Consider the following 24,168-nt stretch of genomic DNA (forward strand, 5'->3'; position numbering starts at 1 on the left):
TCCCTGCATCCGGCTCCCACATGCACCTCCTTTTCTGTGCCACAAACACCTCCCTGTATCTGTCTCACACATGCACCTCCTTTTCTGTGCCACAAACACCTCCCTGTATCTGTCTCACACATGCATACAAACGACTCCTCTTCTGTGTCAAAAATACAAACACACAAACCTCCCTGTCTGTGTCGCAAGCACACACTCAGACTGACACACAACTCTCTGTATCTGTCTCACACATGCACACAAACACCGCCCTGTCTTCGCCATAGACACACACATAGACCTCCCAGTATCTGGTCACACAGATAGGGGCATACACACACCTCCCCAACTCTCACAAACTCCCCAACACACACACACACACACCTAACAAAATATTCTCAATGAATTTAGCAATAAAAAATGTATTATTCATGTATCTATCATCTATAAAGTAGAAATAAATTATCTATAAAAAATTGGTAACAAAATAATTTGTAAGAAATAATTTATCATAGTGATAAGTGACATTTGTGAGCTTTCTCAGATGACCATTCCATACAAACCTTGATGGACAAATGGAGGAAAGCAACAAAACAGCTAAGTTTCTGAAGAAATCAACGGCCAAGGCTTTGTATTTGGACTTCCCAAAAACTCATAAATTCATACATAATTTACAGATCATCAAGGCCATCAACCAAGCCAGAAATAATATCCGGAGAGTGCATCTTAACACACACACACACAAACTCAATTAAAAGACAGACATAGCCAAAAGACGCCCGCGCATGCAGACAGACGGCCAGGCAGACTTATGTGAGGAGATGCAGACAGACGGGCTGACATGCGAGAGGACAGACAGAAAAACAGAGACAGACACCTTGGCTAAGCCAGTACAACAGCTGCACGGCAGACATGACGAGGTCGACACATGGTGAGCCTGCTAATCCCCCTGGGTAGGCAAAGAATTGTGATCATTGTGTGTGTGTGTGTGTGTGTGTGTGTGTGTGTGTGTGTGTGTGTGTGTGTGTGTGTGTGTGTGTGTCAAATCAATCCGTGTTTTGACTTTTCCGCACATGAAAGCTTTCATTTGCGCACGTCGCACCCTGCAATTTGGCCCCCATCCAAAGTTTACTAGAAGTTCTCGAAACACTTTACCCTCCTCAGCTTCTTCTCTCTGTCCTCCTCTCCCCGCTGCACCCTTCCCCCTCCCTCGCCTTGTCCCCCTGCCTCTCCTCCCCCTCTTCCTCCACTCCCCCATCCTCTCGTCTCCTCCCTCGACGTATTGTTCTTGATGGCAGGCCAACAGGAAATCGATGATTGATCTATCTGGAGAGTGCAGAGCTTACAGAGCCAGGGGGACTACAGTAGGGAGAGGGTGAGGCCTCGCACTCAGACATCCTCGCTCATCCCCATGTGGGGAGACAGCCGATTCTTGCCGAGTTCTGAGCAGCTCACCCCACTAAGGCACCCAGCACAATGTGGAGACCACTCTGTCTGTCTGTACATGTTGATCCATGAGACTGGTCAGGGTAGGGGGTGTACTTGAAGGGATTGGGAAAGGGTACTTGTAACGTTTGCACCTTGACTACACTCTGCACACCCACAGAGATACGTTTCAGAGGCCTGCTGGAGCTATGGCTCGGGTGTTGGGACCCTCAGAAGGTACCGGGCTTGATCCCCTCCCGATGTCTGAAGTGTACCTGGAGGCATCCTTGAGTCAAGTGTCCCCAAGTAACCAACCTGCTCCTTCATGTCATGCAGCTGCTTCACTGCAGGTGGCTTACAGAGAAGTCTCTGCTGAGCTAAAGGACTAGCATGAATGGTGAACAGGAAGTAAGTATAGACCTTCATCAAGTGTTGGACGGGGGTTGGATGCAAAAACGAACACCTTGGGAGAGACTAGCCTGTGATACCTGCACTAATTCATCCGTTACGGATCACTCCAGCGGGGAACGCCATGTTGCTCTATAATTACATTCATTATATCCTTCCCTTCAGTCACAGGAAATGCATTGGGATTTCAGACTGTAAAGCTACATTTGTCTTCTATCAGATAGTCCTAAAAGAAGTTCTCATTCTTTTTGGTTCGGAAACTGCGAAAAATATGAATCCTTGACGACAACAAAAGTAGTGTGGGTTTTTCTTCTATGAATGGCGGGCAAGGCATGGAATTAAAAAGGTACCCAACTTTAAATAGAAAAAGAGTGCGCTGGAGTATTGAGCATTCTTGCCTAGCTCATAACAATAATTTTGAGCCACGTTTTGGGAGAGAACAATCAGCAGGAAGCACCGGACTAAATTACAGGGATGCAGGCCAACAAGCACTCCAGGCCCTCATCAGGGCTCTGCACAGACCACAGACGGTGGAGGGGTTCTCAAGTCCATCCATGGATGACTATGGGCAAACAACCTTCCTTGGGCGAGGATGTGTGAGTGTGTGCGTGGGCGCCTCCTTGTATGTGGGCAGGCTTTCCTTACCGAAATCCCCCCCGCCCCCACATACAAGGGCGTGCCCACGCACACACTCACACATCCTCGCCCACACACTCATACATGCACGCCCACACACTCAAACGCACAAACACACACCGAAAGTAAGCAAACCCGTATATTTACTTTCAACTTCGTCATGGTGGGCCTTGGTCCCCCGATGAAGGCCACTTCCGAGGACTTCTCCACAACCTCCTCCGGTTCCCCTCCAGCCTCCGTTGGGAGCGACTCAGAACATGCAGGAGAAGGGCCAGTGGTGGTGGAGATGCCCCCAGGGGGAACCTCAGCTGGAAGGGGAGGAGGAGGAGGAGGGGAGGAGAGGAGCATCCCGCAGGCCTGACTCGCGGCCAGGATCCCCGGGACCTCCTGCACCCGGCGGTACCAGGCCAGCAAGAGGGGGAGCCGGGACAGGGAGCTGGGACCAGAGGTGGTCTGGAGGGAACACTGTGTAGGAGGAGGAGGAGGAGGAGGGAGAGGGGAAGAAGAGGTTGAATAAACAGGTTAAAATGTGACTAAAATGTCCATCCATCGAAGCGGGATGCACAGGTTTCACTGCACCCCCCCCCCCCCCCCTCCCTTATTCCACTCCACTCATCACCCTCCTCTCAACAGACATGGAAGGGTGAAAGAAAAGAGTGTGTGTGTGTGTGTGTGTGTGTGTGTGTGTGTGTGTGTGTGTGTGTGTGTGTGTGTGTGCTTAATGTAGACACACAAACATACATGAACAGTGACCATGTCCTGTCACTCAGTTTGAGGATTAAGTAAAGGATAAAGAGCGAGAGAGTGAGAGCGAGAGAGATTAGGCAATACTGTGAATAGGGGGTGTTTGGTTGGAATAGTAGCACAGTGGGTGGGTGGGATGGAGAGACGAGTGGGGGGGGGGGGGGGGGGGGCGTTCAGCAGGCTAGGGGCGCCCCAGGGACGCAGACAGCCGCTGGGAGAGGAGACACGCTAGGCAGAGTGTGAAACTGGAGACCAATGGAGCACAGCTGACCAGTGAACAGGAGGACTCCACTCCGTTCCCACAGTAGTCCGGAGCGGGACGGGCTCATGAGGTTCGAAGGGGAGGCGATGGCGACGGCGGTGATACTAACGGCCTCCTCCCAACATGAGCAGGGGCATCAACAGCCAGCATTACGCCAGCCCTCCTTAACAAGACACTGAGAGTGTGCGCAAACCAAAAATGCACACAAACAGTGCCAAACTCCCGATCTGCATTTGAAAAGCATCACTAGCAGTGGGTGGCACGGACAAAAGTCGAATTAAAACCACCATGTGGTCCACACCTCCCCATAACAACCTCAATGTTCAACCGTTTCGGATGTTTTCGACCTCATCAACTCCTGACATTCGATATTTACCCAGAGAAGAGGGAGGAAATAACAGTAAAAGAGCCATTTTAGAAATGGAAGCTCAAACACACACATCATTATCCAGTGGTGGTCCTACCCCTCTGCCAAGTCCAACGCAGCTGTTCATCCAAGATCTGCTCTCCCTGCGTGGTGTGTTCCAAATAGCTACACCATAACCACCCAACCGCAGAGGTTGCCAGAACATGCACTGTGGGTGTGAACGGGACCAACCACTTGATGAGGTCGACCATGGAATATTATAATAATAATAACACTGGGACATATAATAAGTATAGTCTAACTATGCAAATGAACTAAGATTGCGAAAAAGAAAAGAAAAAAGGTACCAGCATTGATTTAGGAATATCATTTTGAGATTAAAACGCTTGACAACACTTGAACACTTGAAGATGAGCTGGAAAACCACACGCCCATGGATGGTTCCTCTGTATGCCAGACCTAACTGTTCACTGTTTAACTGCAGCTGCGCTCAGTACCAAAGCAACCGTTTCAAGTATATGTGTAATATGTAATCCACTTTGTGGACTGCTGCGCCTTTTTTTCCCACCAAAGTACTCCACAGTACAATGAAGGCTACACTTTAAAAGGTAAAATCTATATCAACTAATAGCCTCTCATGTTGATTGAGTTCCAATATATTTTTTTTATATTAATAAAACAGAAGTAATTACAGGAGGCAACTCTAAACGACGAGACATTGATGGAATAAATGATAGCGCGGTGGTCATTACCAGGTAGTGATAGATGCACGGCAACAGCACCACATCCGTCAGAGTGAAGTACAATCCCTCGGCGAACACGTGCTCCAGCGGAGGCAGGTCCGCCGTCCTCACTTTCCTGATCGCGCAGTGCTCCCTGGTGGCGGAAGAAAGAACCACATCCTCCACGGAGAGTTTGGCAAGAGCTGCCCGGAGTTCAAGGCTCTCGCCAGCCTTAGTAGCCTGTTTATCCTCGGCTTCTTTGCAGTGTTTCTTCTTGTTCTGTTGCTGCTTCTGTTCTCTGAGTTTTTGTCTGCGTATTTTGTCGTCGTTGTGCACTTTGACAGGCTCGCCGAGCCTTTTCTCTAGGTGGAGGATGGCTTCAGGGAGGTGGAGTGAGGGATCAGTCGGGTTCTGGAGGTGTTCCTCCACAGCACAGGGGATGTCAATTTCACACAGCCTCGTCCAGTGGCTTACCTGATCATACAGATGAGAATAATAACAAAGAGTTTTTTTTTAATCATCCGGCTATCCCTTTTACCATCTCCACATTACAAGGAACTGTTCATATTAAATGAACAAACAAGACACTGAACAGAGTACTGGTTAAGACTCGATTGTCCGAAAGGTAAATCAAAAAAAAGTTTTCCCGGTGTACATGAAAGATAGCCTTTTTTGACAGCCTGGGCTGTAATTGTCTAGGCCAGTGATTTTCAAGCTATGGCTGGGAACTTGGGTGACAGCACCAAATTAGTGGCGGGATTGGCATTATATACGAATATATAATGTAGTCATGGGATGCCCGCAAACACATGCCATGTCTGATTCATCACTATGTTTAAAGACTTAAAAGAGAAGCACTGTTTTGATGGATTCATGTAATAACATATTGTATTGCAATACCATTATAATACTAAGGATATTCATGTATTGTATTGTTTAGGTGCATGGAAGCCTACCTCAGCACAGGCTTTGAGGCATGTCTTCTTGAAGCCTAACAGTTCTAGCACATCCTTCCGGGACGGATCAGCCTCCGTCGTCTTGTCAATGATGTGCCGAAGGACCACAGCCAGTCCTGCTCTGCAATGCATCTCCGTTTCATCTAAAACTACGGGCAGACGACAGCCTCTTGCTAACGCAGGTACGTCTTCCAATTGGACTACAGAAAAATCACTTGCTACTATGACATGGTTTTCCAAGGTGTGAGCAATTATTGGCCTGGCACTGACGAGAAACACTTTGAAAGACTTGGACTTGCAGTAGGAAATGAGAAAGAGGACAATTGAGGTGCGCAAGGGAATTGAGGGATTGTCATCATCATCATCGAAGGAGATTTCTAAATAGAGAGAATGCTGTCGTTGATCCTCGGACTTCATTGTAGATACTACAAGGAAATAATAAGACATGGGTTAATTGTTTGACAAATCATGTTATTGCCAACGATCAATATTGGATGTGGAGAATGAATGTCAACATTTGATATTGTGTGACATACCTGTCAAGCCAATTAAATAATTAATCTGGGTTGAATCGGAGACTAATGACACTATTATATAGATTAACTTTACCACAGTAACCGATTGCCCAGCCTCAAACTCAAACCACGTTATGTGGAACCACTTCCTCGCCTTACATCTCTGTCATTAAATAGGCTTTGATGGCTCTACAGTGCCCCCGTGCGCTGCCAGGTCTCTCTACCGGCACACCAATATTATACTAAGGTGTAAAATAGTCCACAATAAATATTTTTAAAAAATTCTAGGCTATTAGATTAATAATTATTATTAAATAATAACGCGTAAGATCAATGTTACATTTTTCAAATGTAAAAATAAATCTTATAAAGTATTTTCAGTTTCCTCCGGAGTTATAAAACGGATGCACCGCCAGATGAAGACGGAAAAGCAGCTGAAGTGCGACTCACATATATGGACCAAACCGGCTGATCAGTGCCTGGATTTCTGTCTAATGTCCGTTAACATTTAGTTTGTGTCCTTTGTAAATACTGCACAGCTGTTGGTTTCGTACCTTCTACTCACTTTCGTACGTTATAAGAAAGGTAAACGAACAAGGACGTGATAGTAATACAATTGAATAGAGTGCAACCCTTTGTAACATCCCTATCTGTCATTGTGCTTTATCAGAGACCTTAACAATCCTGGACATTTCTGACTTTGTAATGCCATTCTAATGGCAAGAGGAGTTTAACTGACATGGGACTTTACGAAGCTTTTTGAGTTTAATCAAAGCTTTACCATGCATTCTCCACCTGCAGTTTAAACCATGGCAACAGCCCTGAGTCTGGAGTTGGATCCGATCTTCCTCAAGGGTCTGGGTTTCCTGCACTCCAAGAGCAAAGACTCTGCTGAGAAACTCAGAGCCCTGCTCGACGAGTCTATGTCCAGAGGTAGTGATTCATCCTACCGATCATCGATAAAGGTAAGCTGTACACACATGGTCTATTTCCTTGTTTATGACATGCAATGCTATAAACGTTAACTTGCTTGACTCGACATGTCCTCTGTGCTATATGGTGTTTAATTTCCTGGTATGCTTTATGATATATAATTTTTGTATTGGCCTATATATACTGTATATTGAATTTAGTCTCATTGTTATTAATGCATTATAAATAACCTCAGTCGATATTTTGTTCTTTACTTCTTGAATGTTTCTTGAAAAGTAAAAATTCTGGTACATTGTGTTTTTTATATTTTATAATTAGGACATTGAGATTCCAAAGGGGTCTGTGTCCAAGCTCAGCCTCAGTAAGCAGGACTCAAAGTCGTCGTCCAGTTCCTCCTCCTCCCCGAGCAGCAGCAGCAGCGGCAGCGGCAGCAGTAAGTCCATCCACTCGGAGAAGAGCAAGAAGGAGGCAGAGAAACGCCCTGCCGAGAAGGTAATGCATTAGTAGTACATTAGTCATGACGGTGGGCAGGATGTTTGACTACCTAGCCAAACGTAGCGGGTTTGATCCCCGATGCCTGCAGTCTACATGCAGGCATCCTTACCTGCTCCTTGATTTATCTGAAGTTTACTGTAAGTTGCTCTGGATGAAAGCATCCACCCAAAAACGAAAAGCTAAATGCAACTTCACCTGCTCGTATTCACAGGATCAAGTAAATCGGCTTATAATGCATTTGTTATGTACGGGATATTGTACATTATAACCATGTTCTTTCCCATGGGTTGACACAGATCAGGGTTGAGCTGTGTGAGGTGGAGCCTCCTAAAAAGCCGCGTCTGGAGAAGCAGGAGAGCCGCTCATCGCCCATCACCGTTCAGACCAGCAAGGACCTCGTCCAGCCCAGCATGCACGACTACGATGAGACCAACGCAGACGACTTTGCCATGGAGATGGGCCTGGCTTGTGTGGTGTGCAGGTGAGGGGGTCACCTGTTTAACTAACAATAGTTAAATCAGCTCAATCAGAATGAATATTTGTCTTGGTATGTTGTCACAAGGAATTCATGCAAAATACAATTGGACAATTATTCCAAAAATGTAATAGACCTATATGGTTAACGCAAAATTGATCATTAAGAAATATAAAAGATAAATATCAAGTACGTCCTCATTCTCAACAATCACCAGCATGCGTGGAGTGAATCATTTCGGAGATCTATTGATGGAACAGTTGATGCCAACACCCTTTTTGTGCACCTGCCAATGACTCCAGGCAGATGACGGTCACCATGGGGAACCAGCTGGTGGAGTGCCAGGAGTGCCACAACCTGTACCACCAGGACTGCCACAAGCCCCAGGTGACGGACAAGGAGGTCAACGACCCGCGCCTCATCTGGCACTGCGCCCGCTGCACCAGGCAGATGAAACGCCTGGTAAGTCCTTCTCCATCACCGGGGATGGGACTTTGATGCTCCTACCTAGACCGAGGGCTCAAGACTGCCACCTTTTACCAGGTGGTTGCGAGTTCATTTTCTCATAGGTCTTTCATCAGTCATTTCTTTAGAAGATTTGTATACAGATATAAGAGAAAGGGTTCTCCCCAACAAGTAGAAATGCTAGTCTTGAGACCTGTAGACTCTCCTTGTGTTCTGATTCCTACAGCTCACTCCGTCTAGTGGTTTCATAGGACAAACAGAGTTTTGACAACAACAACTGTAGTCAAAGTAATACCCGAAAGCATTGCAGATTCTGTTGTTGTTGTTTAGGAGAGGGAGATTGTGCTTGGCTTCTTCTTAGCTTCATCGGAAAAGTGCTTTGGTTAAAGCTCCGGCCTTATGTAAATGTCATTTAAATGTATTAATATCACTGCTTAAAAGTGTGTGTGTGTGCGTGTGTTTACTTTCCAGGCCCAGAAACCCCAGAAGCCTCCCCAGAAGTCTAGCCCCGTCGCGGCCTCGGCGGCCCCCGTAGTGAAGGACGCGCTGGTGAAGAAGACAGAGGTGAAGTCAAAGGCCGACACCGCCAGCAGCTTTCAAGCGTTCAAAAGAACCGAGTTGAAGGTAGGTGTTCCAAGTGTTTTTTAGCTCTTTATAGAATCAATCAGGGGATTTTGTCCTTATTAACATATTGTCTTATTCTTTATCTGGCTCTTGATTTTTTTTAGTTAACATCACATGAATGATTTATTTTTTCAATGATCCTGACCTTCCAATGAAATGATCCTGGGTTTTGATAGCTCGATGTTATACCTTTAATTGGAAACCTTCCTCCCCGTTTCCCCCGCAGACTTCCGCGCCTGCAGCCAACCCCGGCGGCGCCGGCGCGTCTTCCGCAGGCAGCGGCCTCACGGGGTGGGCCGCCTTCGTGGCCAAGACCACCCCTTCCTCCGTTATGTCCAGCGCCAAGCTGGCATCCTCGGGCTCCAGCACCAACGCCAGCGCCCAGAAGCCAGCGGGGCTGTCCGGACTGGCGGGGGGGACCAAAAACGGAGCGGGGACGGCCAAACCGTCCGGCGGCAACGGGGGCGGTTCGAGCGCGGCTCCGTCGAAGCAGCCGCCGCCCCTCACCCTGGGCAAGCAGTCGCTCAACCGCTCCTCCAGCGGGGAGGGCCAGGGGAAGGCGCCCTCCGGGGGCGGGGGGTCCCCGGGGTCGTCCCACGGCTCAGGGGGGAACGGCGGAGGGTCCGGGAGCAATGGGGGCGGGAACGGCAACAACGGGAACGGTTCGAAGGCGGTCGCGGGCGACAAGGCCCCCACCTCGCAGGAGTCCCAGCTGAACGCCATGAAGCGCCTTCAGATGGTGAAGAAGAAGGCGGCGCAGAAGAAGCTCAAGAAGTGAGCGTAGGTGCGGAGGAGAGAGACTGAGCGCGGATGTGGGGAATGAGGGCAGACATTTTGTTTAATGATCCACCTGTAAAGGGTGTGACACCGTTCACGAGGGTGCTCTTTGTTTCTCGTTTTAAGTGCTGCTGGAGTCTATGTGCCTCGTTTGGTTTGGTCTAAACAAATGTTACCCGTGAATAACTATATTTTTTATTGACAAACTAAATAAACTAAAAAAATAAAATAAAGTGTCGTGATTGCAGAACAGTATTTCATTCCACGCATGTCGTAATTATATAATAGAGAATCTTTATTTAATAATTAACAAAATATGTGTAAGAGCAATATTCACAATTTCACATATATAGATTTCATCATTTCAGAGTTTCACATAAACATTTACTTCATTAACGGGAGTCGATCACTTCATTTTATCCATTAGTATAAATATATTAACAACACTGTTTGTCACAATACAAAGTGCTAGGCAAAATTGCCCATATATATATATATATCTCTTCTAGTCATAATCTGTCAAGACAATTGAGGTTTAAAGGCCAACACTTCTGGCCTGAAAGCTTTGATAATGGGTTAAGTAATTTCCTCACAATATCCTTCAGAAGTGAGGCGTTAACTATATCACATTCACACTCGATACTATTTTCTATTTGATAAAACCTTTATAGGGTTAGGGTTAACACAATATAATCAAGTGAAAACCAGTACTCCATGTTCAAATTGGTTGTTCCCTCAATCCCACATTCCCATTCCACACTTTGTACTGTTAGGGGAAAAGTAAGGCAGGGAATAGGGGAAATTCTGACACAAATTATGTGCCGTAAATGTTTCGGCGTGGTTACATAAATTGGTGGCATCACCCCTTGACAGCTCACTTGCATGAAGAACCAAAATGTGCTGGCCGTCTGTATTGTACAAATCTGATGGCAATGAAAATTGTTCAGCTAAACACCTGTTTTACAGTGCATTATGGATATTAATCCATTGCAATCCTTGACATTTCTGCAGCACTTCAACATCGTTACTATAAAGGGCCCAAGTGAATTGATCATGCCATTTGTTTTTAGGTTTTTAGGCATAGGACATCTTTCCTAGGTAGTTGGCGGGAACGTAGCCTTTCTGTCCATGACACTCAGCTAGCCACCAGTCCTTGTTCCCGCCCTGGTCAGAGAACTGGAGGATCCTTACGTGCTGGTACTCCTGTAACGTCAACTCCTGCTCACAGCGTGCTTGGAACGCATGCACCGCATAAAACTGGAGAGGAAATGAGACAGAAAATAACAAAATGTCATTTAGCAGATGCCTTTTTTCCAAAGGGTCTTGAAGTGCTTCTTTTGTATACTTCAATGAGCATGTTGGGGTTCAGGCATCATGCTCAAGGGACAGGTAGACTGCGGACATTGGGGTTCTCCGAACCCACAACTTTCAGGCTGTGAACAACCTAAGCACTATAAACTGTTCTGGCACCATAGCTGAAATGTCTGGGTGTACATTGGAGCTTTATACACCAATACGTTCTTCACTGTAATATATAGATATGGATGGATGGATTTAAATGTGGTTATTCTCAGTGCTTCTCTTCCAGTAGTCTTGCAATTATGGACTCACACGCACGCACGCACGCACACACACACACACACACACACACACACACACACACACACACACACACACACACACACACACACACACACACACACACACCTGCTGAGGGTCCTCGTCCACTGACTCCTCCAGGTCCTGCAGGCCCTCTAGCTCCCCCTGCAGGCCGGACAGGATAGAGCCGCTGTCGGCCGTGTGGAGGCTGAAGCTCCGCAGACTGCTGTTGCCGCTGCCTGACACAAACAGACTGAGGTTGTCAAAGTCCTCATCCACCAGCTGCTCCTGGGGCTGCTCTACCACACTCTGCCCGGCCCTGTTCACGTCCCTCAAAGGGTTGTACTGCTTCAGGAAGGTGGAGTAGACGTAGCCCTGGGTACCTGAGGGAGACACACACACACACACACACACACACACACACACACACACACACACACACACACACACACACACACACACATGCACTCACACTCAATGGCACAATTTGTTATTATCTGGTCATACTTGGATCAATAGGAGGAGTGAATGCTGATAGACTTTGTCACTTTTAGCATTATATAGTTTAGCATGTTTAGCATGGATAATAGTTGGTCGATGATACTAAGCTCTATCTTGTTTGGAACATACTTTATTATAGTTAAGCCACTGTGCAGATAACTTTAAATTAACTACGTTGCTTGTATTCCGTGCCATTATATATGGGAGAGGATAAACATTCCAATGTAGAACTGGAAGAACAGACTATATTACACAGATAATAATGGAATAGCCTAAATGTGATGTATTTGTAATTTTAATAAGATATTAATGTACACTTTTTTGAATCCCATTGTGCATCTGCCATCATTCAGCTTGATAACCCATAAGAAAACCTATTCCTATTTCCTAGATTGGGTAGCCCCCCCCCCCATTCTGCTGGCGATATGAATTCGCCCTGCAGAAGGGTCTGGAGAAGAGCAATAAGTTTCTTTCTGCTTCCGATCTGTTTTTGCGGGAGCCAATCACCAGGCTGGCTTCTCCCCCCCCGGCGCACTATTGGCTGGTTTAACACAATGACGACAGGGAAGCGGCGGCAAGCAGCCAATTGTGTACAGAGTCAGTTGAACCAGGCCCGATGATCACGCCCCTTGAGCTGAATAAAATGAAAGCAGCTTCCCCAGACCAACATGCAATCTACGATTGAGATTGGTCTGTCAATAGCCAGGCTACCTATTTCCTAGTCCTATTTCCACGATTGCAGAAGCAGAGGTTCAAAAGAAGAACAGTGACTCATTAAGTGCAATATCTAAAACAACCGTACGCTGCACAACCTGAACTCTCTGACTCTCAGGGGAGGGAACTGTATGGATCTACAGTTCCATCTACTTCCTTTCCAAAAACACAGCCATTAAGAGTTGCTTGTAACACAAGTAATAAAGAAGTGTCAGACTGATAACAGTTTTAATGTATTTTTCTCCGTGAATAAGGCCTTAAGGAGAGCATTCTAATACTGTGCTACAGACGCAACCCTAAGCAAGCTGTTTGTTCCAACCAAGACGAAAGGATCACAGGTGCCTTATTGAGCCACATAAGATATGGAAAGAGAGAGATGGAGAGAGAGCGAGAGAGAGAGAAAGAAAGAGTGAACAGACGGTGTTGTGAAGCAACCATCTCCAGGCACACAGAACAACCATGACATCAGCAAACCCCTCGGGAATTGGTCTTGCGTGTTGAGTTACCATATCAGTGTCAATAAGGATATTTGCTTATTTTACGCCGAAAAATAAGATGGTTGTGTAAAGGGTCGCAATGAATAAACACACACACACACATACACACACACACATGCATACAGAAACACAGACCTCCGGTGTGGACGAGCCAACGGGTACTGCTGCCGTGGGGGTCGCTGTCCTCCAGCAGGGCCACGAGCTCCCCCTCCAGCAGACTGAGGTCCTGTTCCTGGCTGCCGTTGCACTTCCTCTTCAGCTGGTAGAGCTGGGAGGCAGGGTACTCGGACAGCAGCCACACGCGGTCCGGCTCCGTCTGATGCTGCACCTCCTCCACCTTGACCACCAAGACACCAAAACAGGATGGGCATTTGGGTTTGGTTGTTTTTCGGTCGGTGCTTGCGTTTTTGGGAGCCAGCCTTCTTAGGCACCGATCGCACACCTAACTGCTTCTACGAGGAGGGATCCCTCCTCAGTGTGGGGTTTCAAGGTCTCTTCTCTTTGGAATTGGGGGGTTATCAGGTGCCCATTAGAAGGTTTGGGATCAAGTGTGTTTGGCTGTGAATCACCGGCTGAATAAATTTACTAATATGGGCTGGACAATTAAAATGACTTGACGTTATGTGATTTATATGGAACAAATGGCAGCAGCAGCCTATGCAAATCTATAGTGCAGTAGTTGGATTAGATCCATTCAGTGGATCCATTAATACATTCTCTGGATACATTCTTTTTTTAATGCGTCATCCTGAAGTTAAAGGTATTCTTGATCTAGTTTTTCAAACTAGAATTTTCTTCCACCTCTGCACCAACCAGAGGTGCAGGAGTGTATTACGAGAAATACATAATAAAAAATACCTTAAGTTTTGTTTTTGGGTGTATGACAACAATTTTATATTTAACGCCTTATAATAGTGTTACACAGCTGAAGTAGAAGGAACCATACGTTCCTCTTTCAGCAGTAAAAGTATTCAAGTCCTGTCACTTGTCTCCTGGTTGCTGTGGCCACAGCACACACTGTACTGTGTTTAGCTACACATGGATAGAGAAGTCAATGGAGGGGGGGGGGGGGGGGGGGGGGGGGGGGGGGGGGGGTAATACCAGAGGGCTTTGTTAGAATAATGACACTCTGAGAGCAACCAGATCCACTCTCAGGCACACCGCACTGACAATAACAGAATGCGGTCCTATGCACATGATGGCATTACAGCCAACCCCCCGGAGGATGATTCCTAGGGGGGTTGTGTCAGTGAGTTGCCATGTGCCCTCTGTTGTTCACAACTATCTCTGTGTGCAGTTCTCAGACTTAAGACTTAGATCTCCCGGCATGGCAACCCTGCCACAGCAGAACCTACCATGGGTTTCTTCTCTCGTTGGCGCTCAAAGCTGACCTTGCGCTCCATCAGTTTCTGCGCATTGTCCTTGACGAAGGTCAGATTGTTCAGCTCGTCCATGATGCTGTTCTGCACCTCGTTGATGTTCGACAACGGGGCCTGGAAAAAACGAAAACAAACCAAAACCATGAGAAGATGGAAAACCTTTTCACAACTAATGGGTGTATGCTTCTGCTCTGACGCTGATGTGAAATTTCCCATCTGGTACATTATTAAAGTTGACCTATTATACCACCAGGTGTGATTGTGATTCGCCGTTATAAGCTTCTTTTTTTTTTATTCTGCCTCTTCTTATATAACAAGTGGGTGTGTCCACCTAGATGTGTGCTGGATCTACCAGTCTACCCAGTGGACTACGGCAAATGATGGATGAGCTGTAGTTGCTCATCCATCCGTCACACTTCTTGGTGGACGCAAGCCCACTCGTGATGTCTGACGAGGCAGATTTTCAAAACGGCTTGTAACGGCTAATCACACGCACACCTGGGCGTATAATACGTCACCTTTAAAGTACACCTAAGGTCCTCTTATCTGGTGGTTGGGTCTGGTGGTGTTTTGTTAACGTGTGCATGGCCCTCACAGGCAGCTGGTGTTTGGAGGGGACGTTGTGCCGGGTGGTGTCGGTCAGCCCTCGGAGCAGCGCCACCAGGAACACCACGCAGTTGACCAGGATGGTGTACGCCGCCACGTTGAACCGCTGCAGCTCCTCCACCAGCTGGCCGTTCAGAGCCACGTAGTCCCGCCTGGCCGGCAGTTGTGCGTCCGACACGGGCGAAGGGGTGGAGGAAGAGGGTGATGGCGAGGAAGAAGAGCAGGAGGAGGAGGGGTTGGAGGAGGAGTAGGTGGAGGAGAAGGTGGAGTTGAAGGAGGAGGAGCGCTCCAGGCGACTGCAGTAGTCCAGCAGTTTGTCGTAGCGTTTCTGGATGAGCTTCTGCGGCGCGGAGAACATGCCTTGCAGGCAGGTGAGAGGGGCGAGCACCAAACGCTCCAGCTGCTCTTTCTGGAGGGATGGTGAGGGGGGAGACAGAAGAAGGGAATACAGGTGATTACAAACGCTGAAAGCACAACCCTAGACCCTCTCTTATTCTAGATTCTGGCGGCAACAACACAAAAACTCGGCATATGCAAAAACCCTTACTTCTGCAATGTGGAGGAAGGAATTTATGCAGATTTAAAGTTAAATAGATGCTTGGTTTTTTCCCGCAATGCAAAGTCCACATTTTTCAAGTCAACAAACAATTTGAACGATTTTACAGTTCATTAAAATATATGCAGTTGAGTGTTTGCACAGCACCTCTGCACTGCTGAGCGGAGCTTTTTCACAGAGCCCATTATACAAAGAGAAAGGGTGCGGAAGAAAACAAAAAGCAGAGACACAGCTAATGGTTTAAAGTCTGTTTGGTATATAAGCAGCCCGTCCCACTCACAAAGTGCTTATAGGGGTCTGGGGTGTTCTCGTGGTGTGTTCCATTAGTGATGTGTTTATGGGAGTCCTTCACTATGATCTCCAGGTCCTGGACATTATGGACCGCTACAGACACCATCTCCTGCGGGTGGGGTTGGGGTTGGGGGGAGGACATGGGAAAAGACAATGGGAATCTTTAAAGGGCTCCTATTTTACAACCGAGTGTGAGTGTGATTAGCCATTACAAGCTGGTTGAAAATCTGCCCTACCCAGCGACATAGTGAAATCACAAGTGGGAGTGTCCCCCTGGATGTAGGACAGATAGATAAGCCTACCAGTTGCTACTGTCCACTGGGTAGGCTGGCAGACTGATTAATCATATCAGCATACATCTGGGTATGACACTCTCACTTGTGATGAAACAAAGTCAAAGGGCAGGGAAGATTCTGAAACCGCTTGTAATGATTAATCCCATTCACACCTGGTCATAAAATAGCAGCTCTTTAAAAGTGCCAGCACGTGTGGGAGCTATCGTCTGAGTAGTACCTGTGCTTGCTGCAGATAAAAGTGGACGTCCTTGACCAGTTGCTTCACCGCTTTCTCCAGGCTCCTGAACAGCTTCTCTTCCTTGTCGAACGCTTCGTCCTTAACCTACAGGTGATAAGGAATAATCAGCCTCAGCGTTATATACACACCTCTCTAAGGCAATCACCTGTACAGTGCATATGCATACTCCCAATCCGGTGTTAACCTTTAATTCAATGCCGCCATGTTTACACAAAATAGTCAACGAGGGAAGGGGGAATGCTGCTCTCACCTGAGATTCGGCACCAGCGAGGATCTTGAGATAGCCGGCGAATCGGTCGCCCTTCTTCCTGATGGAGCGGATGTTGATCTTTTGCAGTCTTTCTCTCAGCGAGCCTTCGTCGTCGGCCCGCTTGTACTTCATGACTGGGAGGCAGATAGGTGTTGGGGAGATTGGGAGAGGGGGGACATTTAGGTACAGTGGTGATGGTTTCACCCGTTTCAATCTCAACACGTATCACAACCACACGGGCCTTGAAGCAAACACATGTCTCCATTATCATAAGCACAGCAATAAAAAGATCCTGGTGTTTGGTTAGCCATAATAAATAACACAGTTGTACAGTGTGATAAAAGTGCACCTCACATTACTACGCTCTGACGTGTGAATGGGCCTTTGGCTAATCATTGAAACGGCCCAACCCATAGCCAAGCCGGCGTCTGGATATATAATCGCTATGATTTGTGTACGTGTGTGTGTTTGTGTGTGCATAGGGGTGTCTATTTGTGTGTGCTTTCACAAATGTCGTCACTGTTAACAAGCTACAAGGGCCTCCATACTCACAGCGATTTCTCTCAAATGTTAATCGCTGAACTGTATCATTGTTAAACAAAGGAAAAATGATCGTCCTCGTCATCATCATCATCGCTCACCGATATCCTTCCGTCGTTTGAACTCGTTGATGTTGACGTTGATGATCTTGATGGCGGTGTATGCCTCCTGCAGAGGCGGGTAGTCAGGGTGGTCGTTAGGGGTGGCCTGCCACAGCTCTCCCAGCAGGAGGGGGTACTTCATGATCCTCTGCACTGGCTTGATGAGCAGCGAACCCATGTTCAGCAGGTTGGGCTTCCCTCTGGTGCGGGTAAAGGATAGGGTTAATGGCTAAGGTTAGGTTATGCGCATCATTTAGGATCATTTAGAAAAAAAATATTCATACAAACTTAACATAATATGGCACTTACTCAAGGTCATATATTTGCCTGGAAGAAAATGTGCAGAAATAGAATTGATGAGTTATAGATTCCCAATATGATTGCTTTTTTTCCTTGATATTTACAAAGAAAGAAATATACTGTTTGGTTAATGTTTCAAGGCGTCTTCTTACTTCAGAGATAGAATACATGTGTTTAAATGCTGTTTAATTTCCTCGTCTCTCTCGTAGGTCTTGAGAAGCTGGTTGGCCTCATCGTGGTGGTAGCAGTAAATCTTATAGACGTCCTCCAACGCTCCCTTGGCCTGGATGAAGATGTCCCCTATAAAAAAAACAACATAAAAGAGCGTCGACAAGACATACTTTTTTAACAGAAGCTTTAATCCAAATCCACTTCTAAACTGCAGATGCATGTCATTAAGGAATGGAGCCACTTCTTCCCCTGACTACAGAGGACCTCCTAGAAGAGCAAGCAGAGCATAATCACCAATGACGACAGCCTCCAGGTCGGGCTCCGCTGTAGCCTCCTGCAGCTGGAGAACCAAGGCAGCAGACACCTCACATGCAGCCTCCATGTTGGTGAACAGGCGGTCCACATCCACCACCTGGAGGAACAGACAACATGTTTACCTGTAATACTTATTTTGGTTTTTCGTCTATTTTGCAGATTATTATTTTTTTTACATATATGAAATTGCAAGTAGGGGTTATGCATCTTGCTCAAAGCATCCTTGAGCAGTGATGGACATTGTGGACATTGGGGGTTTGAACCCAGAAACATTTGGCTCAAACACCTGAGGCACTAGACATAATTCCCCCCCCCCCAACCATCACTTCTATAAAACCGCTGAATCATTCATTGTTTCCTCATGGATTTTTGGTTTGACTGGGGGAGGGTTAGTGCGGTTGATACTTCGATACTGAAGCAATACTCTAGGGATTTCATCGTATAACGCAGGGGGCAGCGTACCTGCAGCTCCCTCAGAGGCTTCACCACCTCTCGCACGCAGAGCTCCATGTCCGTAAGGTAGTCTTTCTCCGTCTGCACCAGCTCCTGGATGACCTTGGCCCTGCGGCTCATCTTCCTGCAGCGAACCTCCTCTGAGTCGGGCGGCAGCGGCATGGACAGGGCATTGGGGGTCATTTTCTCTAGAGGGAACCGAAGAGACAGAGGGGAGAGGTGGTGGGTGAGGTGATGACATTCCAGAGGAAGAGGACCGCTGTCTGTTGATGAAATGCGGAGTCAAAGCTGAATAGACACACTGTAAATAATAGAAGACAAAGAAAAATATTGGGGAAGATTTGCTTTATTAATCCCCAAAATGAGAAGAATGAGAAAAGCAGAGGGTAGTACTTTTAAGTACTTTTAATCGCATCCTACATTAAACAGTTACGGATGAAAATAGATTCAGTTTAATGTATTAAGTGTAAGTGTGCACACCGGCTCGGTGATTCTGCACACAACACTGACATACCCTAGCCTACAATCACCTGACTCCTCCGCAGAAATTAATGGCATTTGACTGAGCGCCAAAAGGCCTCATTTAAGGAGCCAGGCAGGTGCAGCAGCCTGTCAATTACTCTGCTGCCCTAATCTTCCCCTGGCTGCTGCTCATCGTTGGCATAGGGGAAGGGCAGCCAATGAGGTGTTCTTGATAGAAGCAATGCTTCCACTCCTGCTAATCGCCTCCACGAGCAACTTCCTCTTTTGGAAGAGAGAGAGAGAGAGAGAGAGAGAGAGAGAGAGAGAGAGAGAGAGAGAGAGAGAGAGTGAGAGAGAGGTTCAGGGTTGTGTCGTGTTACGGAACACATCGTCACACTGCTGTAATCTGCAAGTATTCTATCTGCTGTGAGACAGTGAGGAAGCACGACGGTGTGTGAAAAAACACAAACACACACACACACATGAAAACGGGCATTTTGCAATGTGCACTATCTCTGCACAGTTGCAAAACCCAGCGAGTTCATCCCCAGTAAAAAAAATTATCACACAGACACACACGCATTAAAGTATTTGAGTGTATTTCACATTGCACGCCATGCGTTTGTACAGCTAAACATGGCTGATCGATTTGTTTTGTGTTACTCAATAAATTCCATTTGAAGCATTTAACACAGAATACTCTACTTACTTCCACTAATGACAAAAAGTTATTGGTTGGGGGTCAGGGCTGCCCATAAACCTGCAGCTTGCACCTTTAATGCTTCAGCAAAATACACTGCGTAAGGCAATTATAATTCACATGCATACACACAATGCAAACAGTACATAATAAGTATGGATTGTAGTATAGATTGCAGTGTAGATTTAGCTTTCTGGGGCACATTCCTACCTTAGATCAAGGGGATCTGGCTTATGATAGGGTAATGGACGGGGTATAGCTTTTCAATGTGTGTGTAGAAAGGAACGTTCACCTTGATAGGAGTTCCCATGAAAGTGGATACAGGGCCTTTCACCGCTCGGCCCATTCAGAAGGCCCTTGAACGGAAGGGCCCGGAACACAAGGGTCTGGCTGTATCGTGTGTCCAACGGCGAGCAAATAGGAAATATTAGACCTTGCTACTGAGTTTCTGATAGCACACACTTGAGTGAGTTATTTATCTTTGTATAATATCTCGACGTGTATTAAGAAGGAATGGCCCTGAAAGAGTACCACTGTAAGGGTGGCCATCTGAATACCTTGTTGAACTGTTTATATTCAACCTAAAATGTAGTACAGTTGTAAAGCTGTACTTACATTATATGTTTATTTTTATATTTGTAAAACCATTTTGCCAGGCAAGTCCCATTGAAGTGACAAGATCTCTTTATTGAGGTAGCGCTAGCTGGCAAAGATAGCAGCAATACAGTTTCAGAGCGCAACAAATGCTAATTGAATGCTGTGGATGTGGCTGTTTCCCGCTCTTATGCAACATGTTTATGTTTATTTAGCTCAAATCTCAATTTCAATCAAATAGCCTAAGCACAGGATTGTCACCCACCACCCCTACACACAGACTCTTGGCTTACACTGACAGACACAAATACACACATAATTGACTGTGTACGAGTGTTTATGATTAAACATCTGACACTGTCGCCAAAGACTGTGCAAAACAGAAAGAAGCAATCAGCATCAGCAGTTCTGTAGTGGCTTACTAGATCATTGTCGTATTTTGACACCTGAATAACCAGTTTGACGGACAGAGAAGATCACTGCGATCAGCAGCTCACACGTTTCCTCTTTCGGTGAAGTCATCGTTTTGTCAATATTTGCAGTGGTTATACAATGTCAAGCACAACACGCATTACCATGACTGGGGCTAAAGTCCTTCAGAAACCAGGGGGCGGGTGTTTCAGGTTTGGACCGAAAACACCCCCTGGACAAACCTGCTGCCATAGGCGACCATGGTATGAGGGGTGTGTGTGTGTGTGTTGGTGGGGGGGGGGGGGGGGGGGGGGGGGGGGATAAAGTGTTGATGAAAACAGTTACTTTGTGTCAGGAAAAGCACTATCCATCACAAAATTTGAATTTAGATCGGAAAGTTTACACATGTATATCCTCTTGTGACAGGTGGTTGGAGCTGGGAAAATTAGTTCCTTTTCCTCAAAGTCAGAACTTGTATTTAGTCACGATGCATGCTGAGTTACATAACGTTTGTCTAAATCAACACATAAGTGGCTCAATAGGTGTGTGTGTGTATAATTGAGGTGAGTATTTGTTCATGTAGGCATAAGACAATGAACAAGTAGCACTAGACAGTCTACAGACTGAATTGGATCTGTCAGAGTACTAATGGGGCTTATGTGGCCTGCAGGCCAACATTCCTGGTCATGGAAGTACTATGGTTGAGGAAGGACAGGTGAAGCCAGTTTTTTCTTCGAATGCAGACATTGTTGAAGAAATAAATAAAACACAATGGTCACTGTTGTGATGACATCAACAAAAAAGCTGAGCTATTAAGTCACGGAAGCCTTGTTCTAGTCTTGTGACAAACACCCTGCCTGCGTTTCTAATGTCAATAGCCACAAATAACACTGTGCACATCAACAGCAAAACAGCAGCCATCCCTTTGAAGACTCCAATAGATTTTGTCACATGTCTGTAAATTATTCCTATTTTTTAAGTATGTCCTAAGGATAATATTAATAGCAATAAAGAGTTTTTCAACCCAGCGCTTGTTGACTAAATGGCCGCGCTGCTGTCGTTCTACAACCACTCCTATGTGCTGCTTAGGTAAGGAGCCCAGTTTGCATATGTGACCTCATTCCTGTGGGAATACGTCCCGCTCAGCACCCGGCAGCACAACAGGTGCCCAGCACGCAGAGCCACACACACCCGAGGACAGCCTATCATCCTACTATAGTATGGCCGTAGGTGTGTTGGTGCCTGTGTGTAGGTGTTTGTGTGCTTGTGTGTGTGTGTGTGTGTGTGTGTGTGTGTTTGTGTGGTTGTGTGTGTGTGTGTGTGTGTGTGTGTGTGTGTGTGTGTGTGTGTGTGTGAGAGAGAGAAAACTGTATGTCTGTGTATGTTAAAATCCAGTTAAGCAGAGTTAAAATGGCTTCCTGTAATATTGTAGTTATCAAAATATGCAACAAAAAAATTAAATACATTATGTAAAGCTAAGACAGTTAAACCTGATGACATATGTATATGTGCATAGTTTGTACTATCTGTGTCTGTTTGTGTTTATATGTGTGGGCCTGTGTGTGTCTGTATATGTTAAAATGAGTTAAAATGCCACCGGAAAGTATTCTTTTCACAAAACTCAGTTAGAAAGCACGTTTGAAAAAAAGAGAAAAGTAAAAGTAAGTCAAACGTTCCACATCAACACCTTTACTCATATGTGCAAAGTTTGTTGCCATGGCCCGTTCTCCCCCGCCCGCCCCCTGGGAGGTCATTATCTTGTGTACCTTTAAGTTTAGCACTGTACTCCGTCTTGTCTGACTGACTCCTTCTCACTAGCGTTCCCAGGTTGATGTCCCCTACGGCCATGTCGTCGTCCACGATGGAGTCCATCTTCCTCCTGTCCAGGTAACGCAGGAACACAGGCCTGTTCCTCCACTTCACCACTTTCTCCTTGTCTTTCTCCTTGTCTTTCTCCTTCTCCTTGTCCCTCTCCTTCTCAGTCCCTCCGCTGGCCTCCATGGCTGCTCTGTCCACCGAGCGGTCCCTGCTGCTGGATCTAAACATGGAGGACTTCTTTGGACGGGAGGACAGAGGAAGAACGAGAGAAGGGCAGGAAACAGGAGAGAGAGAGGGAGAGAAAGAGAGAGCGGCTGGGAAATGCGACAGGTGTATTGCTGTCAGTGTACCGACTGCCTCTCAGTTCTTCACAGGTGCTCCAAAGGCCGGCCCCTGTGACTCTATACCTGTCACAGGAGAGCACGGAAACCCCGCCCCCTCCTTGCTGCACTTTGCTTCCTGCCTGTAAATGGTGATCATTCCAGCAGAAAGGAAATAACCAGTTCCAGGGGGAAATTAATTCAGGGGGAAATTAATTCCTTGTAACAATTTGTTGATCTTTGATCCTTCTACTTTTAATACTTTTTAAACCATTGTGTGTTATAAGACAGAAATCAGCATGTGGGTGAGATGTTACGCGTTGAAATACTGCAGGAGGAAACATTTGCATGTTATGCAATGAGATAATGAAAGTTGATTGTAAATGTTTAGGTACATCCAATATGATTTGATTTCCATCTGGCACATTAACTGATTAACTGTGTATCATGTGTGTTTCCTCAGGTCACTACACAAAGTATTATCTAAAAGATCAGACCAAGCATGCACACATTGTTAACATGTGCGTTCATTAAAAAGTAGCACATACCTATTAAGTTAGTCAAACGATAATGAACAAGTGCCACTGGGTTGTCTACATATTTCAATCGGCTGGTTATCTGTATGACCACTGCACAGATGTAACTGATTAGGCCTGAAAGGCAGCATTCCAAAGTGCAGTTCTCTTGAAATGCTGATACTACCATTATAATCATACAATGGTTGTCATTATGATGACACCATTTTTTTTGTATTTAGTCCAAAGACAAACTATATGCATATATTATTTATATGCAACAGTTTTTACAATTTAATCATGCAAAAACTATCTTAAATTAACATTTAAAGTTTAAATGAGCTCCTTCCTCTCTGTGACTGTCTCTTGTCAATCATTCCCTTAAAAGTGTTTGTAAACCCTGGCATCAGTGTGCTTATAAAAAAAAAGTATGCAGAGCATTGTGGTCTCATAGTAATTTGTTACTAGTTTCAAAAAACTTAAATTTGCCGACACTACACTGAGGGACTTTTACAACTTCAACACAATGAATGTATTGTGTGTCTTTTACAAAATCGTTGTGAGATCATCAAGAATGTTGACTACTTTGTTCATTTAGATCAGGATTTATTTGCTGAATGATGGCTCTGTATACATAATAAATAATGTCTCCTGTCCTCCCCAATTTGTAGTCGACAGCCTCTACTATTATATTAACATTAACTTATATACTTTGCTATCCGGGTGAAATCGCAATATATAGTGTTGTATCCCTGAAG

General features: G+C 45.9%; 3 protein-coding genes across 4 annotated transcripts in view; 1 reads left to right on the top strand and 2 right to left on the bottom strand.

Moving 5' to 3' along the window:
* The window catches only part of gstcd (glutathione S-transferase, C-terminal domain containing), a gene marked incomplete at its 5' end in the record, with an annotated part of 37,734 nt that extends 31,818 nt beyond the window's left edge, over positions 1-5,916 (bottom strand). Inside the window, 3 exons of the mRNA XM_079729875.1 lie at positions 2,596-2,913; positions 4,574-5,017; positions 5,500-5,916. Coding sequence (XP_079586001.1) covers positions 2,596-2,913; positions 4,574-5,017; positions 5,500-5,916 — 1,179 coding nt within the window. The remainder of the gene's footprint in view (positions 1-2,595; positions 2,914-4,573; positions 5,018-5,499) is intronic.
* ints12 (integrator complex subunit 12) lies at positions 5,593-9,955 on the top strand. 2 transcript variants are annotated; one of them, XM_079729877.1, is made up of 7 exons: positions 5,593-5,681; positions 6,816-6,979; positions 7,266-7,439; positions 7,739-7,923; positions 8,220-8,379; positions 8,854-9,006; positions 9,233-9,955. In XM_079729877.1, exons 2-7 carry the CDS (start codon positions 6,824-6,826, stop codon positions 9,782-9,784), a joined length of 1,380 nt encoding a protein of 459 aa, XP_079586003.1. In that variant the 5' UTR covers positions 5,593-5,681; positions 6,816-6,823; the 3' UTR covers positions 9,785-9,955. The 2 variants fall into 2 exon arrangements, with proteins under 2 accessions (XP_079586003.1, XP_079586002.1); XM_079729876.1 differs by lacking the exon at positions 5,593-5,681 and adding an exon at positions 6,451-6,599.
* Positions 9,956-10,063: 108 nt separating this feature from the next.
* On the bottom strand, positions 10,064-22,953 carry arhgef38 (Rho guanine nucleotide exchange factor (GEF) 38). The gene is made up of 14 exons (XM_079730227.1): positions 22,524-22,953; positions 18,600-18,778; positions 18,117-18,234; positions 17,804-17,951; positions 17,661-17,678; positions 17,352-17,551; positions 16,711-16,844; positions 16,440-16,544; positions 15,916-16,035; positions 15,069-15,488; positions 14,450-14,587; positions 13,230-13,431; positions 11,491-11,765; positions 10,064-11,040 (listed from the first exon to the last, which is right to left on the bottom strand). The coding sequence occupies exons 1-14, from the start codon at positions 22,801-22,803 to the stop codon at positions 10,858-10,860; spliced, it is 2,520 nt and encodes an 839-aa protein (XP_079586353.1). The 5' UTR covers positions 22,804-22,953; the 3' UTR covers positions 10,064-10,857.
* Positions 22,954-24,168: the final 1,215 nt, after the last annotated feature.

Source organism: Pollachius pollachius (assembly GCF_949987615.1).
Source record: "Pollachius pollachius genome assembly, chromosome: 2".
NCBI lineage: Eukaryota > Metazoa > Chordata > Actinopteri > Gadiformes > Gadidae > Pollachius > Pollachius pollachius.

What these genes read in the sequence shown, in the direction of transcription:
- ints12 (XM_079729877.1), top strand. Translation starts at nt 6,824, where the DNA reads ATGGCAACAGCCCTGAGTCTGGAGTTGGATCCGATCTTCCTCAAGGGT. An exon ending in CCTACCGATCATCGATAAAG is followed by an intron (nt 6,980 to 7,265) that starts GTAAGCTGTACA and finishes TTTTATAATTAG; the next exon opens with GACATTGAGATTCCAAAGGG. An exon ending in TCAAAAGAACCGAGTTGAAG is followed by an intron (nt 9,007 to 9,232) that starts GTAGGTGTTCCA and finishes TTTCCCCCGCAG; the next exon opens with ACTTCCGCGCCTGCAGCCAA.
- arhgef38 (XM_079730227.1), bottom strand. Translation starts at nt 22,803, where the DNA reads ATGTTTAGATCCAGCAGCAGGGACCGCTCGGTGGACAGAGCAGCCATG. An exon ending in CCTGGAGGCTGTCGTCATTG is followed by an intron (nt 17,952 to 18,116) that starts GTGATTATGCTC and finishes TTTTTTTTATAG; the next exon opens with GGGACATCTTCATCCAGGCC. An exon ending in TGGACGAGGACCCTCAGCAG is followed by an intron (nt 11,041 to 11,490) that starts GTGTGTGTGTGT and finishes TTTCCTCTCCAG; the next exon opens with TTTTATGCGGTGCATGCGTT.